The sequence below is a fragment of the Cynoglossus semilaevis genome, chromosome 5 (genome assembly GCF_000523025.1).
Source record: "Cynoglossus semilaevis isolate Cse_v1.0 chromosome 5, Cse_v1.0, whole genome shotgun sequence".
Taxonomy (NCBI): domain Eukaryota; kingdom Metazoa; phylum Chordata; class Actinopteri; order Pleuronectiformes; family Cynoglossidae; genus Cynoglossus; species Cynoglossus semilaevis.
In genome coordinates, this window is record NC_024311.1 from 19,247,797 (window position 1) to 19,275,535 (window position 27,739).

General features: G+C 44.5%; 2 protein-coding genes across 14 annotated transcripts in view; both read left to right on the top strand.

Annotated features, from left to right (window-relative positions):
* Positions 1-21,409, top strand: part of myo5aa (myosin VAa) — a 32,392-nt gene extending 10,983 nt beyond the window's left edge. For 2 of the 13 annotated variants that reach the window (XM_025055467.1, XM_025055466.1), the window contains exons 6-42: positions 939-1,082; positions 1,887-1,968; positions 2,385-2,492; positions 2,665-2,771; positions 2,875-3,140; positions 3,308-3,389; positions 3,471-3,611; positions 4,081-4,206; positions 5,037-5,120; positions 5,692-5,694; positions 6,371-6,526; positions 6,602-6,699; positions 6,899-6,985; positions 7,065-7,173; positions 7,326-7,537; positions 7,639-7,795; positions 7,888-8,127; positions 8,216-8,464; positions 9,319-9,412; positions 9,494-9,636; positions 9,991-10,104; positions 10,204-10,338; positions 10,466-10,522; positions 10,599-10,826; positions 12,231-12,331; positions 13,902-13,982; positions 14,790-14,988; positions 15,341-15,406; positions 15,824-15,917; positions 16,020-16,169; positions 16,269-16,423; positions 16,623-16,712; positions 16,885-17,035; positions 17,121-17,403; positions 17,665-17,839; positions 17,923-18,003; positions 18,509-20,291. In XM_025055467.1, coding sequence (XP_024911235.1) covers positions 939-1,082; positions 1,887-1,968; positions 2,385-2,492; positions 2,665-2,771; positions 2,875-3,140; positions 3,308-3,389; positions 3,471-3,611; positions 4,081-4,206; positions 5,037-5,120; positions 5,692-5,694; positions 6,371-6,526; positions 6,602-6,699; positions 6,899-6,985; positions 7,065-7,173; positions 7,326-7,537; positions 7,639-7,795; positions 7,888-8,127; positions 8,216-8,464; positions 9,319-9,412; positions 9,494-9,636; positions 9,991-10,104; positions 10,204-10,338; positions 10,466-10,522; positions 10,599-10,826; positions 12,231-12,331; positions 13,902-13,982; positions 14,790-14,988; positions 15,341-15,406; positions 15,824-15,917; positions 16,020-16,169; positions 16,269-16,423; positions 16,623-16,712; positions 16,885-17,035; positions 17,121-17,403; positions 17,665-17,839; positions 17,923-18,003; positions 18,509-18,661 — 5,001 coding nt within the window. In that variant the 3' untranslated portion in view covers positions 18,662-20,291. Of the gene's footprint in view, positions 1-938; positions 1,083-1,886; positions 1,969-2,384; positions 2,493-2,664; positions 2,772-2,874; positions 3,141-3,307; positions 3,390-3,470; positions 3,612-4,080; positions 4,207-5,036; positions 5,121-5,691; positions 5,695-6,370; positions 6,527-6,601; positions 6,700-6,898; positions 6,986-7,064; positions 7,174-7,325; positions 7,538-7,638; positions 7,796-7,887; positions 8,128-8,215; positions 8,465-9,318; positions 9,413-9,493; positions 9,637-9,990; positions 10,105-10,203; positions 10,339-10,465; positions 10,523-10,598; positions 10,827-11,437; positions 11,447-12,230; positions 12,332-13,901; positions 13,983-14,789; positions 14,989-15,340; positions 15,407-15,823; positions 15,918-16,019; positions 16,170-16,268; positions 16,424-16,622; positions 16,713-16,884; positions 17,036-17,120; positions 17,404-17,664; positions 17,840-17,922; positions 18,004-18,508; positions 20,292-20,760 lie in introns of those variants that run through there. The other 11 variants (XM_025055465.1, XM_025055464.1, XR_003049684.1 and 8 more) reach the window with 10 other exon arrangements.
* A 135-nt stretch (positions 21,410-21,544) lies between these two features.
* gnb5b (guanine nucleotide binding protein (G protein), beta 5b) lies at positions 21,545-27,273 on the top strand. Its single transcript, XM_008310972.3, has 13 exons — positions 21,545-21,994; positions 22,564-22,712; positions 23,140-23,251; positions 23,417-23,553; positions 23,651-23,692; positions 24,071-24,147; positions 24,327-24,459; positions 25,121-25,264; positions 25,402-25,493; positions 25,795-25,843; positions 25,997-26,093; positions 26,945-27,111; positions 27,217-27,273. Exons 2-13 carry the CDS (start codon positions 22,587-22,589, stop codon positions 27,226-27,228), a joined length of 1,188 nt encoding a protein of 395 aa, XP_008309194.1. The 5' UTR covers positions 21,545-21,994; positions 22,564-22,586; the 3' UTR covers positions 27,229-27,273.
* Positions 27,274-27,739: the final 466 nt, after the last annotated feature.

Genomic DNA, 27,739 nt, shown 5'->3' on the forward strand with positions numbered 1-27,739 from the left:
CCCTGAGCCTGTGTCTTCACTGTCCTCACTGTCCTCACTGTCCTCACTGTCCCCACTGTCCTCGCTGTGGGTCTACTTCCTCCCACAGAGTCACAGGGACAGGGAGGTTGGAAAGCTCTCCTCTGCCCATATGTCATTACTGCCCCCCCCTCCACCCTCCTCCCTCCCCTCTCCCCCCTCCTCCCTCCCACTTTCTTCAGACCTGCCGACCGCACCACTAACATTAGACTCCTCCCTTGTCCTACTGTTAATGCCACCAATCAGAAACGAGCTTTTCTGAAAGCAAAAGAAGGCTTTCTTTATTTGAGGGTGACGTCACCTCAGCCTCCCAGCCTGGAGGCCGACTGGAGCAGAGCTGCGTCAGCTTCACTCAGTGCCTTCTATCAGGAGGAGCAGCCTTTAAAACCTGCACTGAGGGAAAGAAGCTCCGTCTGCAGTGTTGACTGATGTGTTAGTTTATGTCTGTGTGTGAAACTCTGCCAGTTTATGGACAGTTGTCTTCAGACTCTCTGATTTGTCTGAGTCTGCTGCCTCCAGATGATTGATGTCCAAGTGTAGAATACGTCTGTTCAACAGGAGGTCGGAGTAGAAACGATCTCCTCTGTGATTGGACAGGAGTGACGTCCACTGACGAGTGTAGTTTTTGTAGTTTATCTGATGTGATTATATAAATATTTGAGCTTCACTTTTGAAATTCCAGAATTATAAAGACAACAGTTTGATTTAAAAGTCATTAAATATCCATTATATAATATCAACCAATCACATGCCTTCTCTGCTCACAGTCACCATGTTGGTCTATTTTCCTCTGAATAAGATCAGATGTTAAAATGACGTCATGTTCTGATTCATGTTCCAGTTTGATGAAGTTGATGGAGATAAATGTCATTTAGAACAGTTTTCAACTTCTTTTTTTTTGTCTTTTTTTTGTCTGTCAGGCCATTGGAAACGCAAAGACCACCAGGAACGACAACAGCAGTCGTTTTGGGAAATACATTGAGATTGGATTTGACACACGTTACCGTATCATTGGTGCCAACATGAGAACATATCTGCTGGAGAAATCACGGGTGGTCTTTCAGGTGAGCAGCCATTTTCATTATGTTTGGGTTTGTAAGGCAGAGATTAACTCTGAAACAGTTTCTGTTCCATTTGGAACTTAATTAAATGTCAGATTTGTTTATATTAGTGTCCTGTTATAAAACTGTTGATCCCATCGTCACTGAATAACAGACTTCTGTAACATGTTACTGATGGAAAAGAACTCTCTCTCCCTCTCTCTCTCTCTCTCTCTCTCCCTGCCTCTCTCTCTCTCTCCCTCTCTCTCTGTTGACTTCTCTCTCTCTCTCTCTCTCTCTCTCTGTCTCCCTCTCTCTCTCTCTCTCCCTCTCTCTGTTGACTTGTCCATATTTGCTCACAGGTGGAGCAGTAGAACACAGTGTAGATAAAGAAAAGTCAGTCTGTAGTAACAGTGTTGAGCAACAAGGGAGTTGTTTAAAAGATGTGCACACACTTTTCCACGTTTGTCTCCGTAGCACCCTTTCACAGGTATGTGTGCACACACTTTTCCACGTTTGTCTCCGTACCACCCTTTCACAGGTATGTGTGTATTTGTTTTCTCTGGTGGGAGATTCACGGCCCACAGTCACAGGAAGTGTTCTGACTGATGATTCCTGGAAAACTGCTGGATCAAATGGGTTTTTTTCTGACTGAGTTTGTTGGACCCACATGGTCACATCACATGGTCACATCACATGGTCACATCACATGGTCACATCACATGGTCCAACCTGCTGGATAATATGTTAAAAGACGTGACCTTGACTCCAGGTCCAGGTCCAGGTCCAGGTCCACAGTAACACTCTCTCCTCCACTCTCTTCTCCAGGCTGATGAGGAGAGGAATTATCACATCTTCTATCAACTCTGTGCTTCATCACATTTACCTGAGTTCAAGATCCTGAAGCTGAGTAAGTGTTTCTCTGTCCTCCGTTTGTTTTTGAATGACTTCAGTCTTTAAAGTTTTTCTGTCCATGTGTTAAATGGTTCTGCTCAGAGTCAAACCTCTGCTGGAAATAAGTCCAGTAGAATCTGCAGTCGAGTCACTGACTTGAACAGACGCTCGTTCACAGTGGGATCACTGTGAAAACACACCTGCTGCCCCCAGTCAGGACACATACACACACACACACACACACACACTCACACACTCACAGCTGTTGTGCTTCTCTCTCCTGTCAACTTCCTGACTAAATGGAGTGGTTGTCACTGCCTCTGGTTGCCAGGCAACAGGGCAGGTCTTAATTCCTTGTGAAGTGTGTGTGTGTGTGTGTGTGTAGTTATTGTGGTAAACATCACATCAGTTCTGTGTTTCAATCCCAATTAGGCAGTGCCAACGACTTCCTGTACACGAGGCAGGGTCGCAGCCCCGTCATCGAAGGTGTGGATGACACCAAGGAGTTGAGCACGACACGGAACGCCTTCACGTTACTAGGTAATGACATCATCTCCAGATAAGCAGATAAAATATCTGAACCATAATCACTCTTTAGTACTCGAGTACTGAGTACTGAGTACTGAGTACATCCACAGGTACTGCAGTGTTTTCTGTCGTATTAAATGTCCTAATGGTAGAACCGGGGTCTAAGTTTATTTTTCTGCTGCAGGGATTAATGAATCCTATCAGATGGGACTGTTCCAGGTTTTGGCTGCGATTCTCCATCTTGGAAACGTGGAAATAAAAGACAGAGATTCAGACAGCAGCCTGATCCCTGTAAGGTTCAACTCTGTTCTTCACATTTAAAAATGTCTTATATTATTGTCTCGGTTGACAACGACTGTGTCTGGGTGTGTTTTTTTTGTTTTTTTTTGTCTAGCCTAACAATCCCCACCTGATGGCCTTCTGTCAGCTGGTGGGCGTGGCCTACCCTGACATGTCCCAGTGGCTGTGCCACAGGAAGCTGAAGACGGCCACGGAGACCTACGTCAAGCCCCTCCCTCGTCTCCAGGCCACCAACGCTCGTGATGCGCTCTCCAAACACATCTATGCCAAACTTTTCAACTGGATCGTTGAACACGTGAACAAAGCTCTGATCACCAACGTCAAACAGCACTCCTTCATCGGCGTGCTGGACATTTATGGGTACGTCAGCTGATCGACACCTTGTCTTTAGACGCAGGTCATTATCATATGAAGTGTCTAGAAATAAAAGATTTTACCACAAAAATTCAATTTACGAATTTTTTTTATTTCAACGTACAATGACTATTTGAAAGGCAGGTTTACCAGGTGCGTTCTCTTCTCCGCAGGTTTGAGACATTTGAGATCAACAGTTTCGAGCAGTTCTGTATCAACTACGCTAACGAGAAGCTCCAGCAGCAGTTTAACATGGTGAGCACCGTGTTTATTTGTTTATTTATTTGTTTATTTGTGATTCAGATGGTCGTCTGACGTCTTCATGTCTGTGCACAGCACGTGTTCAAGCTGGAGCAGGAGGAGTACATGAAGGAGGAGATCCCCTGGACTTTGATCGACTTCTATGACAACCAGCCCTGCATCAACCTCATAGAAGCTAAGATGGGAGTCCTGGACCTTCTGGATGAGGAGTGCAAAGTACGGAGGAATCAAACCTGCAACATTTAAACGATTGCTGCTCTAGGCACCGATTCTTTAAAAATGGACCAAGTCGACCTGATTCTAACCAGACTTTGAAACCTTTGTAGTAACATGAATCTGGTCGACAACTTTAGTTGGAAGTTTCTTAGATTAGATTTTACACTGAACCAAAGGTACGCCCCTTCACAAGTTGTAGGAAAGCAGGAGAAATCAATTCTAGACTTTAAAATCCACTGGTGTGTTTGATCTCCTGCAGTGGAGACAAACGTGCAACGGCAACTGCAGCTGTATTTTTATGAATATTTAAAAATATAAGTTAATGTGGCTCAAACAACACAATCATTAAGGTGACGAGAAAAAACCATCCACCTAATGTAACATGTCAGTCTGGTTTGATTGACACATTATTGTCTTTGATCAGTGAAACTCACACTGGTTTCTCCTTCTTCCCCTCTTTGTTTCCCAGATGCCAAGAGGTTCCGATGATTCCTGGGCCCAGAAACTGTACAACACCCATCTGAAAACCTGCTCCCTCTTCCAGAAGCCGCGCATGTCCAACCGCGCTTTCATCATCCAACATTTTGCTGACAAGGTGGGGCTCGACAGACGTCGTCGTGTTTTCCATCACACTAGGAATAAAAACAAAAACAAGGCAGAAATAAAAACAAAAACAAGGCAGAAATTACATTTCAGAAGAGAGAGAGCTGCTGTTACTACTGCTCCAGTCGCTGCAGTTGCTGCAGTTGCTGCTGCTGCTCCAGTTGCTGCTGCTGCTGCTGCTGCTGCTGCGGTTGCTGCGGCTCCGGTGGCTGCGGCTGTTCCAGTTGCTGCTGCTCCCGCTGCTGCTGCTGTTGCTGCTGCTCCAGCTGCTGCTGCTCCAGGTGCTGCAGTTGCTGCGGCTCCAGTTGCTGCTGCTGCTGCTCCAGTTACTGCAGTTGCTGCTGCTTCTGCAGTTGCTGCTGCTGCTGCATTTGCTGCTGCTCCAGTTACTGCAGTTGCTGCTGCTGTTCCAGTTGCTGCTGCTGCTGCGGTTGCTGCGGCTCCGGTGGCTGCGGCTGTTCCAGTTGCTGCTGCTGCTCCAGTTGCTGCAGTTGCTGCTGTGGGATATTTTTAGGACAGCTGCAACATAGACGACCTACTGTGTTGTTCTCCCTGTTTTCAGGCTCACAGACTCTCTCCCTCTGTGTGCTGACGTCATTCCCTTCAGTCAAATGACATTAGCTCATATAATGATCTACACTACGACACGTCTCTGCTGAAGTCGCCGTTAACGTCTCTGACTTCATCAGTCGTAGAATCAAAATAAAACGATTTCATCTTCAACTGATTTAGCTGCTAATGCTGGAGATGAAGGTGTAGTCAGGGACATTCAGACAGTCCTGTCTGTTGACTACGTGTCTGTGCTGTGTGTCTGTTGAGCAGGTGGAGTATCAGTGTGAAGGCTTTCTAGAGAAGAACAAGGACACGGTGAACGAAGAGCAGATCAATGTGTTGAAGGCCAGCAAGGTGAGCTGAACAACACTCTCTCTCTCTGTGTCTCTGTCTCTCTCTCTCTCTCTGTGTCTCTCTCTCTCACAGATTTTTTTACAGATCAAAAGAAGTTCTTGTCAAAGCAGTTACTGTTAACCAAAAGTAACATTGTAAAACATGTAACTTCTTCACTCCAGACTCTAAAAGGGCGCCCTCTGCTGGATGTGGTTAGATTGGTTAAACTCTAGCACATCAATCATAAACACTGGTCTGAGTGGAAATCTTCAAGTTACAAGGATTGTTTTTGTTATGTGATGTTAGAATTTGAATCAACACCACAAAGATAAAAAAAAGAAACCGTAAAAACATTCCTAGAAATATCATATCCATCCATTTGATGAGAAAAAACCCCATTATAAATCACTGTTCTGTTATTGTTGTCATTGTTATGGTTTATTGTATTTTTTTCCATGATCTTGATCTTTTTTTTATCTTTTTTTGTTTGTTTTATCAACCTTTTGTTTTTGCTGTTTAAATGTTTGTCTCCATATGTTGTTGATGTGTGTGTGGTTCTGTCCTCATCATGACAACACTTTGCTGCCAGCAGAAGGTAAAGAAACAGACATTCTCTCCACACTGGGCTGTTGGCTTCTTGTTTTTCTGGTCCTCTTTTTTTTTTTGTATATCCTAACACCACTGAGGTCTGTCTGCTGTCTGTCTGCTGCATGGATAACTCTGAAGGCACTGTAAGAGGAGGAGACTCAGGAATGAGAGAAAAGTTGTTGTGAGAATGTTTGCTGCAGTGGAGCAGCGGCCGCTGTGGCTCTGGCTGTGTTTCCTAATGAAGGCAATGAGCAAAACAGCATGACAGCAATCAGACGACAGCAACAGAAACCTGCGTATGACACTGACACTGACATCTGTTCTATAGACTCCCTGTGTAACAGTGGTACGGCTGCATGGTAAACATTAACCTGGTAAACAGGGGTTGTACCAAAACAGTGCACAATAATATAATTTATGAAATGTTTATAATTTCTAACAACTTTGTAGATATTTTCACAGGTTTAACAAAGTTGACTGAATAAATGAAGTGTATTTGTGTTAACTTATGAACCAGACTAAAGTCCGTCCTCCTTCTTTGTTGATGAGACACGGCCGTAGGACTGAAAGGTCACGATGTTCAGTGTTGGATAATAATCTGCACTGAAGTCCATTCAAACACAACCTTTTCTCTGACTGATGTACTGTACAAGGTTTCTGATTGGATTTCTTGTTACTTCCAGTTTGACCTGTTGGTGGAGCTGTTTCAAGATGAGGAAAAAGCGACCAGTCCTACGGGTCAGGTCCCTGGGACTGGAGGTCGAACCCGCCTCAGCATCAAACCCGACAAGGGTCGAGACAAGAGCAGTAAGGAGCACAAGAAGACCGTGGGATGCCAGGTTTGTCGTGTTTCAGTAGTTTGATGACTTAAAAAAGGAAGAAAAAGAAATGACTGAAGTATTTCTGTCTCTTAGTTCCGTAACTCTCTACAAATGCTGATGGAGACCCTGAATGCCACCACACCACACTACGTGCGCTGCATCAAACCAAACGACTTTAAGTTGGCCTTTTCGTGAGTATCTCAACTTTACTTCAAGTCTCTCTGTAGCTTCAACCTTTTTTAGTACTTGCAGACGGTATCTAGGAAGTTGTTACTGTGACAGAACAGTTACAGTTCAGATCATGGCTCCATAAACTTGGCATCCGCCCTCATCTGAGGTCAGGTGTTTTTCCCAGCGGTCGTGTTGATTGGTATCTTCTCATGTTGACAGGTTCGATCCCAAACGTGCAGTGCAGCAGCTCAGAGCCTGCGGTGTCCTGGAAACCATCCGGATCTCTGCAGCTGGCTTCCCGTCGAGGTGCAGCCCCGGCCACACTGATCCTCAGAGGCTGCCTCTGCATTTTAATGTGACATCTGTATCTGTCTGTGTGTCACAGGTGGACGTACCAGGAGTTCTTCAGTCGTTACAGAGTCCTGATGAAGCAGAAGGATGTGCTCGCCGACAAAAAGTTGACCTGCAAAAACGTCCTGGAGAAACTGGTGCAGGTCTGTTTGAATATTTATAAATAAAAACTGGTGCAGGTCTGTTTGAATATTTTACAGTGGATTACATTGTAGCAGCAGCACAGAATAATCAGAATATAATATAATCACATCCGTCTCACCTGACATTTCTCCCTTGTCTGTTTTTTTTTCAGGATCAAGATAAATACCAGTTTGGTAAAACCAAGATCTTCTTTCGGGCTGGCCAGGTTGCATACCTCGAGAAACTCAGGGCAGACAAGTTGCGAGCTGCCTGCATCCGCATCCAGAAAACCATCCGTTGTTGGCTGGCTCGTAAGAAGTATTTGCGCAAACGCAGCGCTGCAATTACAATCCAGCGCTTCACCAGAGGTTACCAGGCCCGCTGGTGAGTCCACGAGACCGGATGTTATTCTTTTTTTTATTTCAATTCTATCTCTAAATATTTTCTAATTCAATAACTTTGATCTGTGTCTGTAAATCTCTCAGCTTGGCCAAGTTTCTGCGCCGTACTCAGGCAGCCACCACCATCCAGAAGTACCAGAGAATGTGTGTGGAGAGGAAACGCTACAGGCAGAAGCAGGCGGCAGCCTTGGCCATGCAGACCATCCTCAGAGCTTATATGGCTCGACAGAAGTACCAGGCGGTAAGATGCTGACTGTAACATGTCTCATTCGTGTTTTAGAGGAAAACGTTCTGCTTTTACTTCACTGTGTCTTTGGTTTTTGTTCTTTGTAGCTGCTGCGGGAGCACAAGGCTGTTATCATTCAGAAACATGTCCGTGGCTGGTTGGCCCGCTGCTGGTACAAGCGCTGCCTCTACTCCATTGTCTACCTTCAGTGCTGCATCCGCAGGATGAAGGCCAGGCGTGAGCTGAAGAAGCTGAAGATCGAGGCTCGCTCTGTGGAGCACTTCAAGAAGCTGAACAAAGGCATGGAGAACAAGATCATGCAGTTACAGAGGAAGATCGACGAGCAGGTGAGACATTAGAAGACGATGTATGTATTTTCTTCTCTGTTTCTGTTTATTTACCTTTTTTATCTGTTTTTTTTTTTTATCTGTCCAGAACAAAGACAGTCGGTCGCTCAACGAAAAGCTGGTCAGTCTGGAGAATTCCTACTCAACAGAGAGCGAGAAAATGCGAGGCGAGCTTGGCCGACTGCGCGGTGCGGAGGAGGACGCCAAGAACAAGACGAACCAGGTGTCTTCACTGCTGGAGGAACTGGAGAAACTGAAGAAAGAGCTGAGAGTCACACAGCAGGAGAAGAAGACCATCGAGGACTGGGCACAGACCTACAGGGACGAGATGGAGACAGTAAGACATTCACGTCTGTTCACGTCTGTTCACGTGGGTTACTTTCTACCCTCACTTACCTAGAAATAAACCTTACAGAAATCCCTCAAACTTAGTTACCTCAAATCCCACAACTTCTCTCCAACGTGACTAAATAGTCAACTAGATAAATTTTGCCAAAAGGAAAACAGTTTTCACCTGATTTAGGAACCAGAACGAAGAAGGACAGAAAGGGCGTGTGGTTGGTTGTGGACGGAGACTTGGCCTGTGTCAGGTGAGACCATGTCAGTCCTGTTGGTGATGTGACAGTGAGGCAGCCATGTTTGTTTGTGTGTTTGTGTGTTTTAGTTCTGTTTATCATTCCGTGTCACATGGCCACAGGTCAACAAACCCACAGAACAGTTTAAAAGTGGCGTCTGGTTCAGATCAGTAATGCATCACTGAGAATGAGATCAAAGTTCAAAGACATATAACTGTAACTGGTCAGGACTCTGGTCTGACTGGGCTGTGGCTGCAGGTGTGAGAAGGAAGATGACCAGAAGGTGTCAGTGATGCAACACAGAAGTGATAAAAACCTGAAACAAAATGACACCTGAAGGACTCACTGTTATTCAGTGACAACATGAATAAATAAATAAAATAAATAAATCCACAAAGGAGCAACTTGACAGCAGGTCTGTAGAACAGATGGGTCAGAGTTTGGTTTAGACACAGATGGAGTGGCAGTTTTAACTGCCCACAGATCTGTGACGTGATCTTCCATCGGTTCAAGGTTAAAGGCTCATCAGTCCCGTGGGAAGTCGTGGACCTCAGCAAATGTCTATGTTAACCTGTTTATAACAATGTGATTTTAAAAAATCAATGTTTGTGTTCAGTTGGTCTCAGAGCTGAAGGACCAGAATGGCTCGCTGAAGAAGGAGAAGGACGACCTGAACAGAATGATTCAGGAACAGAGTCAGCAGATGACGGGTATTTATTAACGCCCACTCTATTGACTCTGGGTCTACGTTCACCTGCCAAAACATTTCTCCTCCTTTTTCATCCCATCAGAGAAAATGGTTCGTTCAATAGCAGAAGAGACTCAACAGCTGGAGACGGACCTGAACGAGGAACGCTCCCGTTACCAGAACCTCCTGTCGGAACACCTTCGCCTGGAGGAGAAATACGACGACCTGAAGGAGGCACTTTCCTCGGTTAGAGATCGTCACACAAAAGCCTGTGTCAAGAAATTATTACATTGAATCTTATTGATGAAATTTAAATATTGATTCCTAAATGAAACAAAAAACAAATTCTTTGACATTGAGACGGTATTTTAAGCTTGATGTGCAACAAAAAGTGGATTGATGCTAAAAAATACAGTGTGCATTTGTTGAAAAAATGAATCAAATTTAAATCAAATTAATTACCCTGGCCCTACAGCATATCTTCTTGTGCTGAGTTTAATCCTGTCTTATATTTACATTTATGTTGGTGCTGAGTTTAACCCTGTCTTATATTTTAATAATTTATATTTGCATTTATGTTTGTTTGTCTGTGATTATAAGAACGTGACCAAGCCCGGCCACAGGAGAACAGACTCCACCCACAGCAGCAACGAATCAGAGTACACCTACAACTCCGAGTATGCAGAATTGGAGGATGGTTCCCGCGCCGCAGAAGTTAGTGACTGAAACAAATCCACATTTATTACTGCTGCACTGTTTACAAAACTGTCTTAGAGTTTACGTCAACACTTTTTTATTTTTCATGACATGAAGGACGTGACACGAGGAATAGACACTTCACTGACCCTGAAGCTGCAGAAACGTCTCACAGAGCTGGAGCAGGAAAAGCAGTCGCTGCGTAATGAACTGGAGAACAAAGAAGAGCAGTTTCAGCGGGCCAGAGCCCGGGTTTGGACTTTAATTCATTACAACCTGAGCATGAATGAAAAACATTCTAACATTTAAGGTCAACACGTTCAGGTCTTGACTGAAAATACGCAGCTCATCCTCATCGTCCTTCCTTTTCTGTTACCAGGACGACGTAGAGTTTAAAAAGGCTCGTGGGGCAGAGTTGGAGTACGAGTCCCTCAAGGTAGAACACAAACCTTTCAACAAATCAGTTTTCTCCTCCTCCCAGGGCTGAGATCTCAGTCTTTTTTCTTTTCCAGCGTCAGGAACTGGAGTCGGAGAACAAGAAGCTAAAACACAATCTGGCAGAGATGAGGCAAAGCCTGCTGGGAAATGCTGCCGCCAACTCTGGGGCTCCAGGCTCCCCTGCTTACAAGGTGCTGCTGGACCAGCTCAACACCTCCTGTGAGGAGCTGGACGTCCGTAAAGAGGAGGTTCTCATCCTGCGCTCTCAGCTGGTCAGCCAGAAGGAGGCAATGCACCACAAGGTAAAACACCGTTTGATCACTAACTCATTAACTAGTAAACTAGTTAACTCAAGATGATCCTGATGGAGAGAAGCCCTGAGTTAGTGGTTGGTGGATCACATTTGTTCACATTTGTGTGTTTTCACCACAGTCTGCTTCTCTGTTTGTATTAATTCAAGTCATATATATATATATATATAAATGTTTAAAAAATTGAACAGTCTGCTTCTCTGTTTGTATTAATTCAAATCATATATATCCATATATAAAAAGAAAAACTTGAAAATTGAACGAAATTAATATTCAGGAAAGCCTGTTAATTTACACCAGTGATGTCCAAACGTGTCAGACCATCAGCTGAACTCTGTCCCTCTGAAAACTATCATTCTATTTACTGCAAATCCCTCTAGTGGCCAAAGTTAATATGGGTTATCATTTTGGACACATTAGTCACTGCTGACTAGTTACAGGACTAACCAAACTACTAAACATAGTCTGGTTTATAGACTAAAGTAAAGTTTTAGTCACAGGTCAACACAGACTCTGTGAGACAAATATCGTCCACTGTCTCCTGTGTGTGTGTCTAACCCATGTGTCTGTACCTTCTCTCCTCCATCCATGCACCCGCCCAGGATGAGAAGGTAGAGTTGGGACACGACATTCTGCACGAATGTCCCTGTGATCTGATGTTAAAAAAACAAACCTTGTTGTTTGTTGTCAGACAAACTGATAAAAGACAAAAGAAAAAGACTTTTGTTCTTCAGCTGCTGCTTCCAGAATACATGACATGTTTTTATTATTAACATGACATGGATTTATTATTAACATGACATGTTTTTATTATTAACATGACATGGATTTTATAACTTTTAACAGTAAATATTTTTACATCCATCGTCAAATATCTGGTTGACAATAGTGTTCAGTTCTGATGCTCAAGGACGGTCAATGCTAACGCTAACACGTTACAGCGGTCCTTTGTCGCTCGTCTCTGTATCAGCCCCAGGCTCTAAAACGGTTCATGATTGTCAGTGGTTTTCACGCCCCCTCCCCCACAATCCGACCCACACCCCAGCGAATTGAAATACTGTTGAGAACCAGATAACGTATATTTTGTCTGTACAAACCACAGTATGAGTTGCTGCCACCTAGTGGCTGGAGGCTGGTCATCATTCAAACATTACAGCAGTGGTACACTCATGTTTAGTGATGGCCATATTCCATAGGAGACACAGACTTCAGTCATTCACTAACCTGCATGAAGCTCCTGCCGTCATAGTGACCTTGTTGTTGTTGTTGTTTTTGTTGTTGTTGTTGTCGTCGTTGTTAGTTGTCGTCGTATCCCCGTGTGTGAATGTGGTGAATTCCGTTCACTGCTCTCTCTCAATAACGTCTCCTTCGTTCTTGTCTCACCTTTAATTCCAGGGGACGATGACGGAGCCCTCTGTCTTTGTGGACGATGTGTCCAAGTTGAAGGACAGTGATGAGATCAAACAGGCCTACATCGGCCTGAAAGACACCAACAGGTACGTGTTCTCCTCAACAAACACCTGAGACACATACATGTGTGTGTGTGTGTGTGTGTGTGTGTGAACACGTGTTTGTCCTGTGCAGATCTCCTAGGTTCATGTGTAGACCTCTGGAAGTCAGTGACCTCCTGAGTAGACTCAGGTAACCTCTGACCCCTGGCCCCTGCATGGTGGTGCGGCCCCTGCATGGCCACGCTGCCGCTGAACACTGGTTCAAATGTAACCACTGACTGATGTGAGTGAAGCTGGAGCAGCTGACCTCACTGACCAGGACTTGTTTTCACCCTAACACCTGCAGCAGCAGCTGTACCTTCAGCCTGAGCGTTGTTTAACAGCAGGTTCACGGAGGGCGTGGCCTGGATTTGCATGTGTTCTGATTGGTGGGTCAGAACCAGAGCAGCAGCTGGAGAGAGTCTTTAGTTTCTTCAGCTGATCTGGTTCATCTTCTGAAACACGCTAGATTTAAATAGAGTGCAGTTTTAACCAAACGTGGCACGAGAGCATGAAACGGTCTGGTAGTAGAGCTGCACCGATTGGCCGACCGGTCGGTGGAGTCGTCTGATATTCACACGTGCCGTCGCCTCTCTCTGTGTCGGAGAACAGGAAACTCAAAACCCGAGGTAATCGTTAACTTGGGATTACTTAACAGTGAGTGGTGAAACAGTGAGGTTAACTTTGGTCAAGTCAGTTCTGAACGAGAACCCAGATCTGACACGGCGTTACTGAAGCTGTTTCTAGTCATGTGAGCGTTGAGGAGAGATCGTCAGGTGACGATGAAGAAAAATGTTAATGTTGAAGAAACAGATCTTTGACCCTGAAAACAAAAAGCCTCTTTTTTTACCTCTTGGTGACCACTGCAAACATGTAGTACCTCATTCCAGTCAGCAGGGGCTTTGTTTTGAAACTGAAGAGGGAAATCTCTGACTGGGTGATGTTTGTGGGAGAGGTTTTAAAGTTACGCTTTATGAGAATAAACTGTACTTTTTGTACTGTATAAACCAGTGAAGAAAATCAGAACTGGTCAAAATAATTATAGCAGCATGTCACGTGTCAATCAGCCCAGAAACAATCGGTGCATCTCTACCTGGTAGTTTAATCTAACAGTTCTACAACAGCTAACGACTGAACGACTCACTGATTGGACGGCAGCTTTGTGCTAATGAAGTTATAGTTTCAGCTTCGTGACATGAGTTTTGCATGAAAGGTGCATGATGTTGTTTTTGTTTTTCCTGTGTTCATCATGTTTTTATTTTTTTGTCCATCTTCTATAATTGTTTTAAGTTATCACTTATTTTAGCTAGCATCCCGTTAGCCTTTATCATATACATTCCACATACTGAGCAAACAACCAAGAAACTACACATAGTTTTCATTAAGAAAGAGAACTGTACACTTTGACAGTTGATGAAAGTCCACAACATCAGTCAAACTGTTCATGAAGTGAAGAAATAAATGTATGATTGTCCAGAGCCTGACACATAAATCCATGTGACATCTTCAGTCTAAAGGTCAACCTCCATGTTGTTCTGCCTTTGTTTGTCCATCATGTTTCTTCATGTTGTGTCAGATCTGCTGCTCCAGAATTCCATCAGCTGAATGAGGATGGAGAGCTGTGGCTGGTGAATCAGGGCTTAAAGGAGACCATCAGGTGTTTCTGTGTTTCAAACATCTGCTCTGAGCCGGGTTTCATCTTTGAGCATGTTTGGAGTGTCACCGTTTTTATTTCCCCTCATCTTCAGATTTACTCTCTACAGCTGAACTAAATCAAACTCCTGTCCATTTTGTCCAGCTGTTACACGACTGTTCTCTCTTATTTCTTGTAGAAAAATCTACTTTTTTGAAGGATTTTATTTGTTATCAAAACTGGCACTCGTTTGGTGACTTAAAAAATAATTTATGGTTAAAGTAAAGGTTCATCAACGGAGTGAGATGATAAATCAAATCATTCTCGTTACTACTAAACATTTTTTACTAACCAGTAGTGGTTTTCAGTCTTTAACCAGGTCATTAACGTGAGTCTGTGTGTGTGTGTGTGTCAGCTGTTCTGTTCTGATGATGTTGACATCAGCTCAGTGATGCTGCGAGTTCTTCTGTCAACTTTTTATAAATACAGAGACAGAAAAAGTGCTTTGCTTGAAACATTTCCAGTGACTCAGCAGAATGAGTCTGTGATAGAAGCTGTGCTCTGGGCTGATGCTGCTGCTGCTGCTGCTGCTGCTGTTCTGTTCTGTTCCAACCACAAACAAACTGAAACTCACTTTTGTCTTTTGTTTTTTTAACAAACTTTTTTTTCTCTCCTCTTTTTCTCCCTGTGTTTTTCCTTCTTTCCTCCACTTCTCAAATTGTCTTCCATCACCTTCACCTTTCATCGGTTTGTCCCTTGTCTCTTGTTTGTGTCCTTGGCCTTCCTCCACTCACCACTGTCCCTCCACCGACCACCCCCCCACCCCAAAAGGCTACTGGAACACCAGCTGCAGACTCAGCGGAGGACCCATGATAATGAGGTGGAGACACTGCGTGGTGAGCTGCAGAGTGTCAAAGAGGAGAACAGTCGTCAGCAGCAGCTCTTGGCCCAGAACCTTCAGCTCCCCCCGGAGGCTCGCATCGAAGCCAGTCTGCAGCACGAGATCACCCGGCTGACCAACGAGAACCTGGTATGGTGCTGCGCAGCTCAGACACAGACACAGACACAGACACAGACACAGCCAGGTCTGGAACACAGGCTGGAGTTTTCAACTACCTTCACATTTACATCAACGTTCATGAATGAGACAAACAATCTTCCATATTACTGGAATAGAAAGGCAAATAAAAAATGTAGCCATGACAAAAAAACCATCCTTAGGAATAATCTCTCAGCCCAGAGTGGATGGCACTGATTAACACTTCATTCAAGTATAGATTGTGACTTTCTCTCCCTCTCGATTGGCTGGTGAACCTATAAAAACAACTGCTGTGGCTCTGCCTCGTCACACACTGATTGGTGTGGATGGTGTCACCTGACAGGAACTCATGGCCGAGGACCCTGCAGCGTCCAGAGAGGCCCGTGTCGCCATATTACGACGGATGGTTGTATGTAGAGACGGAGTGTGTTCTCCTGCATGTTAGGACGTTCTGAGCTCTAACTCCTCAGCAGTGTCTTCTAACCTCCTGTGAAGCAGCTCTGCACGTTTCTCTCTCTTAACAGAAAGTCTGAAACTTCTAAAAACAAAATCAGTCTCAGTGGGTCTCATGTCTAGAACTGCTTAAATTTGACCTTGACCTTCTAATGTTTCTCTGCTCCTACAAAACACCAGCCATAACTGTTCCCTGGGTTACGCTTAATCAACGATTTACCACTAGATGGCGCCAGTGTTAAGGCTGTCTTGATCAAAGGCTTCCGAATTTCTTCTTCCTTCTCTGCCTGCGTGTCCTTCTGTCTGACTTGTTCTTCTGTTTTTGTTCTGATGACATCACCGATGACATCACACTGCGTCTTGTTTCCTCCAGGATCTCATGGAGCAGCTGGAGAAGCAGGACCGGACCATCCGCAAGCTCAAGAAGCAGCTGAAGGTTTACTCCAAGAGAATTGGAGAGATGGGAGGTCAGAGTTCAAACAAGTGTCGAGAAGAATGGGTTTTTAGGCTCTGAACTGTTATTGACGTGTGTGTGTGTGTGTGTGTGTGTGTGTGTGTGTGTGTCCCAGCGGGTCAAACCGAGGGCCAGACGTCTCCTGGGCAGATGGTGGAGGAGCCCATTCACCCCGTCAACATTCCCCGCAGGGAGAAAGACTTCCAGGGAATGCTGGAGTACAAGAGGGAGGATGAACTGAAACTGGTTAAAAATCTCATCCTGGGTGAGTTTTAAAATAATCAAATATACATTTAAAAGCATTTCAAACTCTTAGAAAAAAATAACCATACATTTTGTGGTTGTTCAACCTGTGTCTCTTCAGAACTGAAGCCTCGTGGTGTAGCCGTGAACCTGATCCCAGGTCTGCCTGCCTACATCCTCTTCATGTGTCTGAGACACGCTGACTATCTGAACGACGACCAGAAGGTGCGCACCCTGCTGACCTCCACCATCAACAGCATCAAGAAGATCCTGAAGGTACAAAAGGACAAGAGTCCCTGTTCAAGTCAGGTTGTGTTGGGAAACACTGTGTGTTTAGATATAAAGTGGCTAAAAAAAAGAAAAATAGTTACAGAGGAGAGTGATAAAATGCTGAAGCTGGTTTATTTTATTTTAAGTTTTTAGTTTTTTAGGTTTGAACTACAACCACACAATTTTCTTCTTTTTTATTTGTCAGAAACGAGGAGACGACTTTGAGACGGTGTCTTTCTGGTTGTCCAACACCTGTCGCTTCCTGCACTGTCTGAAACAGTACAGTGGAGACGAGGTGAGAATGGAGTTCACGTTTACTCTGATGATTTATCATCAACGTCAATAAGTATTACAGTATTACAACAAATGAAGGGGGAATTAGAATTCCACTGGTTTAGTTTAGATCCATGTTAAAGACCAGGAGTCAGACTGTCCTTCATTGGTCAAACTGTGTCTCTGTGTCACAGGCTTTCATGAAGCACAACTCTTCGAGGCAAAACGAACACTGTCTGTCCAACTTTGACCTGGCGGAGTACAGACAGGTCATCAGTGACCTGGCCATCCAGATTTATCAGCAGCTCATCAAGTGCATGGAGAACATCCTTCAGCCCATGATAGGTGTGTACACAACTGCAAACACGGCAGAAATCGGGGACGCAGTATTTCCACTCCGTATGTCACACAAGTACTTCGTCGTCCGCAGTTTCTGGAATGCTGGAACACGAGACCATCCAGGGAGTCTCCGGCGTGAAGCCCACGGGTCTCAGGAAGCGAACGTCCAGCATCGCCGACGAAGGCACCTACACCCTGGACTCCATCCTGCGGCAGCTCAACGCCTTCCACTCCACCATGTGTCAGCACGGCACCGACCCTGAGCTCATCAAGCAGGTGGTGAAGCAGCAGTTCTACATCATCGGCGCCGTCACCCTCAACAACCTGCTGCTGCGCAAGGACATGTGCTCCTGGAGCAAAGGCATGCAGATCAGGTGAGAGTTGTTGGTGTGAATCTGGAGAACAGCCAGCACAACATCAGGTGTTTTAGGATGGACACGTGTTTTTATTTTGGAGCAGGTGGATGATTCCATCTGCAGTTCTTACTGTTGGAAAAATGTAAAGGTTTTACGTTTATTTCCTGCCTCTGTGTGAAGGTTTAGGTGTCACATGATCTTCTCTCAAATCAACTCCACTCTCATTCTGTCTGTTTAGGTGATAAAATCTGACTGATTATGGTTCTGTGTTTCCTCCAGGTACAACGTCAGTCAGCTGGAGGAGTGGCTCAGAGACAAAGGTCTGATGACCTGTGGAGCCAAGGAGACTCTGGAGCCGCTCATCCAGGCGGCTCAGCTGCTGCAGGTGAAGAAGAAGACCGACGAAGACGCCGAGGCCATCTGCTCCATGTGCCAGGCTCTGACAACGGCTCAGGTACGACGGCAGCTGCAGCTGCAGGTCCTCACACGGGTCAAGGGTCAAGTCTGAAAACTCTAACTGTGGTGCGTTTCTTACAGATCGTCAAAGTCCTGAACCTCTACACACCAGTCAACGAGTTCGAGGAGAGAGTGTCTGTGGCGTTCATACGGACCATACAGGTATCCTGACTCCTGACATGACATCACAGCGTGTCCGTGACATCACAGCGTGTCCGTGACATCCCAGCGTGTCCGTGACATCACAGCGTGTCTGTGACATCACACCATGTCCATGACATCACACCGTGTCCATGACATCACACTGTGTCCATGACATCACAGCGTGTCCGTGACATCACAGCGTGTCCGTGACATCACAGCGTGTCCGTGACATCACAGCGTGTCCATGACATCACAGCGTGTCCGTGACATCACACCATGTCCGTGACATCACACCATGTCCATGACATCACAGCGTGTCCGTGACATCACAGCGTGTGTCCATGTTATCACAGCGTGTCCGTGACATGGATTATTCAGACTAAGATTAAAGGACCAGGTTATAACCTCATTTCCAGTGAAACCTCTAGATGGTGCTGTTGTTAAAACAGTTGACTGAGGTTGACTTCTTTATTACCTTCTGGTCAAACCCCTCCTCTCTCTGATTTCTACTTTTACCTTCCAGACACGTTTGCGGGACCGCTGTGAGAGCCCCCAGCTGTTGATGGACACAAAGATGATCTATCCTGTCACCTTCCCCTTCAATCCTTCATCCCTCGCCCTGGAAACCATCCAGATCCCCGGCTCCCTCAACCTGGGCTTCCTGACACGTGTTTGAACCCACAACCTTCAGAATGACTCCAGTGGTATTTGGCCTTTGTGACCCCTCCCGTCTCCACCGTCCCCCCCACTCCCCCCCCCTTTTGGAACAGTAAATCACTTGTCATCCACAGGCCCAGGTTTAAAGGCTCAAATCTTTAGTGAAGTAAATATATTTCTGAGCATCATAACATAAAAAATGAGGATTTCTGTTTCAGGTTCAAATCACACATCAGGTGAAAAAGTCTTAGATTGTTGTATAAACCTGTCACACACACACACACACACACACACACAGGACAGACACAGAGCCTCCGCCCAGCGCTTGTATAAACGCCTGCTTCTTAGAGAAACCGGACCATTGACCACATGAGTCACTGATCCTGGACCTGCGTCGCTGCAGCTCCAGCCTCGTCCGTGTCTCTGCCTGTAGTTGAAGTTCTCACATCATCGACTGATGACAATGTACCACCGATAAGAGGAGGAATAGAAACGTGTGTGTGTGTGTGTGTGTGTGTGTGTTACTGCTGGTGTTGTCTCCACCATCACCGTCTAAATGCTGTCCTTTTATCACCTCCACACAGAGCTCATTGTTTGTACTATATTATTTATGCATATAGAAATATACACATATATGGCTTAATAATATATAGAAATATATCATGTATTTTATTTATTGCATCCTGTCCTGTTTCCTTGTCTTCTCCACTTTGATGATAACGAGAGTCTATGTGAATGAGTTAATGACGGGACCAGGATGAAGAGTCGGTCTGGAGGTGTTTTAGTTTCTCTGTAGCTCTAGGTTTACTAACTGTGTCAGACATGGACGGTAGTGGACGGTAGAACAGCTGTTCTGTCCTGACGGTCCGTGTCTGAGGACGGATTTGAACCCGGGGCAGATGTCGGAGGTTGGAGGTGCTGCAGTATTAAATGTGTTTCCAGCTGTGACTGGAGCAGAGCCTCACGTCCTGCTGGTCGAGAGGATTATTACACCCTGGGTCCGTAGAAGGCAGAGGAGACGTTGATTAGAAATCAGATCAGATGTTAAAGTTGACTGGACCCCGACAGACCAATCAGTGGAGCTCTGTGTGATGATGTCAGAACGCTGCGGTGTTTTTGCTCTTTCCTCGTTATTTATTTCACCACAGTGTTTTTCTAGTGTTCACTTGATGATGTCACGTTTGTACTGGAGGAGAAGACGTTTTACTGAAGTCACGTTTGGAGAGTTGGTTCAGCTGTTTTTATCTCAGTCTGTTTTATGGTCTGTCCTTCGTTTGTTTTTGATATATTTATCAGTCTGCAGCGTTGGACTGCACCCAGTGCAACACTCAGTTTGTCCACTGCTGCACCGGCTGCTCCTGGACATCATGTATCGGCTCAGTTCATCCACAAACTGCAGTCTGTCCTGTTCAACCAGTATTAGCAGTGAAAAGTCAAAAGTCTGCTTCACGTGACTCTTCCTTAATGAAACCCAGACTGAGTGACGAGTTGTGGATCTGCTGCTCAGGAACAAGTCACAGCCGAAACTGTTGTTGTTCGCTGGAGAACGGTGTTGTTGTGTTGTTTGTTGCTCTTTATGACTTTATGTCTGAGTGGAGGGTTTAAGGTGAAGTGAAGAAGTCAGTCGGTCAGTCAGTCAGTCAGTCGGTCGGTCGGTCAGTCGGTCAGTCTGTGGGTCAGTCAGTCAGTCAGTCTGTCCGTCGGTCAGTCGGTCAGTCTGTTGGTCAGTCAGGCAGTCAGTCGGTCAGTCAGTCAGTCGGTCAGTCAGTCTGTCAGTCAGTCGGTCGGTCAGTCTGTCAGTCAGTCAGTCAGTCGGTCGGTCGGTCAGTCGGTCAGTCTGTTGGTCAGTTAGTCAGTCAGTCAGTCAGTCAGTCAGTCTGTCCGTCGGTCAGTCGGTCAGTCTGTTGGTCAGTTAGTCAGTCAGTCAGTCAGTCAGTCAGTCAGTCTGTCCGTCGGTCAGTCGGTCAGTCTGTTGGTCAGTCAGGCAGTCAGTCGGTCAGTCAGTCATGTGAATGTTTATTTTCTAGTAAAGCCTTATCTGAATGACATCATCATCCTAGGATTATTTTTGTTTCCATTTTGTTCAATGTTCAGTGTTTATGCTTTTGTTTTTTTCAGGTGCTTCATTTTTGTCTTACGTTGGTGTCGATTATATATTTGGCCCAAACACAGAGCACAGCAAAGGTTTGGGAATAAATCTTTATTTACAGTCAAATTAATTATTTTTCACTTTAGAGTTTGTTTGTTTTTTTGCACATTTGACTCTTTGACTTTCTGCCACATTCCCTGTCAAAGTGGATACTTACTGGTTTTTCTTTTCACACAGTTTGTGGGTTACAAAAATGTGGATGTTCAGCGTTCCAAGAATCTGATTTTTTATTTTTATTTTTATTTATGGTTACAGAATGGAGCTGTGTCTTCCTGCTGCTGTCGTTGTCTCGTTTTAAACTTCATTCCTTCACTCTCTCTGTTTCACCCAGAAGTGAGAGTTTTCTGTACGATACGACGTAGACATTATACACGACCGTCTCCTCCCAGCACCGTCAGCTGTGCCGTTAATGAAACAGGTGAACCCTGCTGAGAACTCATCTGAAGGTGGCGCTACAGACGCTCCCTCTCTGCACCCCCGTGTGGACGTTAGACAAACTGGACTCTTGTAGTTTCTGGTAGTTGTGATTAGTGAATGTGTTCAGCGTTTCCAAAATTAAGACATTTGGAATGAATTGTCAAAAATGTAAAAGTAAAATAAAATAATTCTGCACTGTCACGTTGAGACACCGATGACTTATTCACACATTTGATCCTTGATTGTTTTTGTTTACTTCTATGATAAATGCAACAATAAATAAGTTGAATATTTTACTCTTTTTTACAGACACGCTGACAAAGGAAGAGTCGAGGGTTGTCAGAGTTTAAAAACTGAAGGAGTAGAGGCAGAGATTCCTGCAGCTTGACTGGTAGAAAACGAGCATCGAGCCACGTAGAAAAGTTAAGATTCAACAAGAAAACAGTGTAAACCTTTTCAAACAGTGGAACATGATTAATCAGGGTCATTAGGGTCATGGTTAAAAATGTTAACTGTTAACGCAGTAACATGTTATTATTATATACAGATCTGATGTCAACACATTTGTCTTTGTTAAAATGGTTTCATGGAAACACGTTGAACTGTGACTGCTGACGTATGCGGTCGGTGAACTACACCGTCACAGCTACAGTGAGACAGTTAGAGCTTAAACACCGGACTAAGAAGATTATAGAGTTGGTTGTGAGTCTGTCACTGAAGACCAACGCAGCACACACCCCGAGGGAGAAGAAGCTGCTGGACAGAATCAACACTTGTAACTGAGAGGTGAGATTTACTGTTTATTTAACTCTTAGAAATATTGACGATGGAGAAAAGCTGCATTTACTGACACAGAAAAACTGAAATCATTTACTTCATATTTGAAACTAAACTGGTTAGTATTTGTACTTTAAACAAACAAAGAAGAAAAACAGAAACGACGGACTGATACTCAGAGCTGGTACAGCTCTAACTCTGCTCTCATGTCAGGTTTTATTACATGTGATGATTTGAAATAAAGTTGGTCTACAGACTGAGAGTCGAGAAGAAGACTGAGGCTCCTGCTGCTGCTGCTGCTGCTGCTGCTGATGCTGCTGCTGCTGCTCCCAGAATAGCTGTGCTGCACAAGAAAGGATCAGACTGGACTAGATTACTGACTACTTAGCTACACACACACACACACACACAGGCCAGAACTGGAGTCAGATGAGCGTCAGCTGAAGCCCAGTTTTTTCTGCGACCTGTTGTCGTCTCTGTGAAAGTTTACTGTTACATTTGTGTCTGTTTGTTTCTATTCATTTGTCTTCTCTCTCTCTCTCTCTCTCTCTCTCTCTCTGTGTGTGTGTTTGTAACAGCGTGTAGCTGAACACCTGCAGCCATGTGTGACCAGACCTTCGTGGCGGTGACCTTTGGCCCCTGTGAGAGCTGCAGCAAACCCAGTCCTCTGATGAACATCTACATCAAGAGCGAGCCCATCAACTACTGCTCCTTCTGCGTGGAAGTGGTGTGTGAACGTCTCTCTCTCTCGCTACGATAATAAAATATGATGATCTGCGAGTTTTCATTTGCTCACAATTTACGAACTAATCATCGAACCTGATCCTGTTTAGTTGAACACCTCCCTGGTGGACTCACAGGAGTACAAACGAATACAATACTGTATGAAAATATAAAAACCTGAGAACGGCTGTTGTGTTAGAGAGGAGAGAGAGGGGAGGGACAGAGGGGAGGGAGGGTGGGAGGGAGAGGGGAGGGAGGGGGGAGTGTCCTCCTCCCAACAGCATCACTCTCAGCTGCAGCGCGAGCTTTCATCACCAAACTACCGTCGTGTTCGCTTGTGTTTTTTCCTCTTCTTCATCGACCTCTTCTTCTTCTCTCTTCTCCTCCTCCTCCTCCCCCTCTTCCTCTTCCTCTTCCTCCCCTCCTCACAGATGGCCTGTCAGGGGCTGAAGCAGGGAGAGAGTCTTCAGACCCTGAAGAGAGAGAGTGAGACTCTGAAGAAGAAGCTGGAGGAAGAGAGAGGAAAACTGAACGACGTGGAGTGTGAGTGCACACACACACACACACACGACGTTTGGTTTTAGAGAAGCTGTGCTGCGAGTTTAATTACTGCCACCTACTGGTTCGTTTTGATCCTGCCTGCTACAGTTATTAATGAACTTAATAATCTTCCTGTTGAATGATATTTGTATATATTTGTGTGTGTAGTGCATCAGGTAGCTGAGAAGATCGAAGTACTGGCTTCTCTCTCCATAAAGACCAGACGGGTTCTGAAAGGTCACGCAAACAAGGTTCTGTGCATGGACTGGTGTAAAGACAAACGTCGTGTGGTCAGCTCCTCCCAGGTAAACACCTCTGTCACCTCTCTGCTCTGCTCCTGTATGAGAACAGACAGAGTTTACTGATTAATATTTCTGTGGTTTGAACTGTTCCTCTCTCCAGGATGGAAAGGTGATCGTGTGGGACGCCTTCACTCTGAACAAGGTGAGCAGATAACTGGGACAAGTTGAGTAAAAACGTAAAAGTAAAAAAACTGGAAAAACTGACAACAGGAGATCAGAATTATCTTCTTTGAACAAAATCATATGGTTTAAATATGATGTACAAAACGATTTTATTAAAGCTAGAAAGGATGGTTATTTATTTGCTATTTGAAAACTCTTGAGGTGAAGCTAAAGATTAACAACAAAAAGATGAAGCTGTGATTTGTAGCATCGTTATCAAGATGATCAGATTGTTGTTGTGATTGGTCTGTATCTTCATAGACAGTAAATGAATCAAATCAACTGCAGTTTCAGAGTTTGTTTGTATTTGTCTTTACTTTACTACAACCTCTGACCTCATTTGACCTTTTTGTTACAGGAGAATGTAATTGCCCTGCCCTGTACATGGGTCATGGCTTGTGCTTATGCCCCCTCTGGTTGTGCAGTTGCATGTGGGTAAGATGTTCTTTTTTGTTCCATCTCATTTGATTCCTTCATTATCACTGCTCTTCATCCACTGTGGCAGGAGTGGGTCAACCTTTGGCTCACGGACCAAAATGATGTTCGTTTGCATACGTTGATGATACTGAGGTTTGACATCCGTTCAACTCTGCCGTTTCCCTCTGTGTTGTCAGTGGACTGGACAACAAGTGCTCAGTGATCCCTCTGTCGATGGACAGAACTGAGAACCTGGCTGCAAAGAAGAAGTCAGTGGCCATGCACACCAACTACGTGTCTGGATGCTCCTTCACCAACTCTGACATGCAGGTAATCAGACGTCCACGGTTCACTCCTCTCAAAGATGACATCTGTTTTTTAAGGGAATTTTTCTTTTTAAGGTTTTTTTTAGGTGAGTTAGAGCAACATAAAATAACAGGAAGTAGGAGGAGGAGAGGAACAAAGAGGAGAGAGTAAAGTGGAGGAGGGGAGTGGAGGGGGGGGTCGTGTTTTTTCTGTGTGTATTAATAGATACTTGAGTGGCTTTTATCTGGGCAGAGCGTTTAACACCAGACACGAGAACGAATGGACAGAACTGAGTGACCAGTGAGCACCGAGTACTAGTGGTCACATGGTACTGCAGTAGTACTGTTTACACTTTATATCCTGTAGGATATAAAGGCTGGTTGAACCAGAGTAGTGTGTGTCTGTGTGTGTCTGTCTGTCTGTGTGTGGACATTTCTTTATTGTTGTGGCGTCAAAATCACACAACATCCTGAGGAGGATATGATTTGTTCCTCCATCAAGAAGCCACCTAGTGTCTGTCTTGTCGTCTGTTTTTATCAAAGGTGAAAAGTCAACAGATTTTTTTTATCTGTTAGTGGAGAATTAATGACGTCATTAAATGTTGTTCAGAAAATAATAAAATTAATAAAAACCGTTTTTTTTATTCTTCTGGCTTTGCTTGTGTGTGTGTTTGTGTGTGTGTTAGATACTGACCTCAAGTGGCGACGGCACATGTGCATTATGGGATGTAGAGAGCGGTCAGCTGCTGCAGAGTTTCCATGGCCACACCGCTGATATCCTGTCCCTGGATTTTGCTCCATCAGAAACTGGAAACACTTTTATCTCTGGGGTGAGGACGAGCTCAGCTGTGGACGTGTCTGTGTGTGGACAGGAAATGTCTCGTCTTATGATTCTCTAACAAAACTATGTAACATACAATATTATATACAGTATAAATAATATACAATATGAAATATGTGTCGTCAGGGCTGTGACAGGAAGTCCAACGTGTGGGACATGAGATCTGGACAGAACATCCAGTCCTTCGAGAGCCATGATTCTGACATCAACTCTGTCAAGTAAACGCCGTCCTCTGATCATATCCATTTATGAGAAAAAGATCTCTCTGCCATCATACAGAGATTTTTAAGACAAATATTTCAATATTACTAATATTCAATATTTTTTAAGACAAATATTTCAATATTACTCAAATAGAATTTTCTGAGATAAAAAAGAACACGTTTTTACGTCAGAGATTTAAAGAGACATTGCCACTAATTGTATTATTTGTGAACACTGTGGCCAACGTGGCATAAACATAAATCAAAAGAGTGAAATGAGACGAGCTGCTGACGGCTGGTCATGTTGTCCTTGTAGGTTTTATCCCAGTGGAGATGCGTTCGCTTCCGCTTCCGACGACGCCACGGTGAGTGACGTCATTTGTCATGTTTACATCCTTGTGTATGTCAGTGATGGTCTTGGTTTTACACTGTACAACTGACAACTCTAAACTACGTGGAGGCTGAATCTCCTCTCATCACAGCGTCATCATGTTTCCTGTTTGTTGACGTTTTTTCAGTGTCGATTTTACGACCTTCGAGCGGACCGTGAAGTAGCCGTGTACAAAAAGGACAGCATCATATTCGGCGCCTCCTCCGTGGATTTCTCTTTGAGTGGTGAGTGACACGGTTAAAACACTTCACATTACCTAGAGATTGCGGGTCTTAGCACCATCTAGTGGTGAAATTAATTAACTTCAGATTTAGCTCCACGCTGCTGGAGGAAGTGGTGAGTCTGCGGTTCTCACACGTTTTCTACTCTGTACCACCTGAGAAAACACTGAGTTCCACCATGATGACCAACAGTAGAATTCCCCGGCTCGTTCCACGTTCAATTTGCAAGTGATTCCATGATTCCGTGCTGCCTGTGCTTACGTGAGCAACAGACTTGCATTGCAGCAAAGACCGGACATCCTGTCCTTCATAATCTCACAAGTAGCTACACATGTTTTTCTAACTGTTGTATTAATTGTGCATGGTATGTTTTTAGATTTATTTAATTGAAAATGTAAATGTGAAAATATAAATTATCCCCGTGTACCACTAGAGAGCGCTCGCGTACCAGTACCACAATCTTAGAGCAACACGTTCACAGTTTTAACTTAGATTTTTATCTAAACCCAGTTGGTATTCTCACAGAACACAGTGAAGTAAAACCATTTTCCAGCTGTAGGACAAATAAAAGAAACATATTTTTATTTTAATTTCTCTCCCCATAATGGCTCTGTGCACCCTGGGGGTGGCCTGCCCACTTATAACTTTGCCCTAAAAAGTGGAATTTATTGAGAAGAGAAACCAGTTCCTGTTAACATTTAATACTAATGAAACCGCCCACGATTCAGTGGAAAATTATCAAACTTTCCTGTGTTTAACCCGACACTTTCTATTCCTACTTCCCCTTATTCCTGTGAACTTCCCTTCCTATTTCTCATACTTCCTCTACCGTCTGTCCTCCCACACACCTGCAGGTCGTCTGCTTTTCGCTGGTTACAACGACTACACCATCAACGTATGGGACGTTCTGAAGGGGACTCGCACCTCCATCCTGTTTGGTCACGAGAACCGCGTCAGCAGAGTGAGAGTGTCACCTGACGGCACGGCTGTCTGCTCCTCCTCCTGGGACAACACTCTGAGGGTGAGCACAGGTTCTGGACGTGAATGGAACGTCCTCACCTTGGAGCTGTGGTGTGTGGTGTCTCTGTTTGATCCACTGTAACAGTCACTGTTCACTCTCTCACAGATCTGGGCCTAGTGTTGGAGGCAGCGGGATCAGATGGAAGACACAGGGAATTTAAAACTGTTTTCATATTCACAAAATAACTTTGTATTAATCCTATACAACAGTATAAAGAAGATAAGAGACAATATTTGGTGTCCATATATACAGATGTTCTTCTGGTCCCTGTACAGTAGGTTCCATGTGGGTCCCACAGGGCACGCCACTGAGGTGTGTTGGGTACTTACCAAAAAAAAGAAGTGCAGATTCTGTGTGTGCTCAGTGTTTTTAACTGATGAATTCTAGTTTATCGTGCAGTTGTTTTTCTGGTTTTTTTTCCCCCCCCCCCCCCCCATCATATCACGACCTCACAGATAAGGTCCAATCATTGTGTCTTTGTCAGTGTTTGTCTTTGATCACTCTTTCACGTCTTTATTTGTGCAAAACAACAATCAAAGTTCATACCTAAATTACCCGAAGGAAACTCCCGAGGGATTTTTAACGGACTATCTATCGGTCTGTGTACCAGTATGAACCGTCACTAAAC

What these genes read in the sequence shown, in the direction of transcription:
- gnb5b (XM_008310972.3), top strand. Translation starts at nt 22,587, where the DNA reads ATGTGTGACCAGACCTTCGTGGCGGTGACCTTTGGCCCCTGTGAGAGC. An exon ending in GGTTGTGCAGTTGCATGTGG is followed by an intron (nt 24,148 to 24,326) that starts GTAAGATGTTCT and finishes CTGTGTTGTCAG; the next exon opens with TGGACTGGACAACAAGTGCT. An exon ending in TCACCAACTCTGACATGCAG is followed by an intron (nt 24,460 to 25,120) that starts GTAATCAGACGT and finishes TGTGTGTGTTAG; the next exon opens with ATACTGACCTCAAGTGGCGA.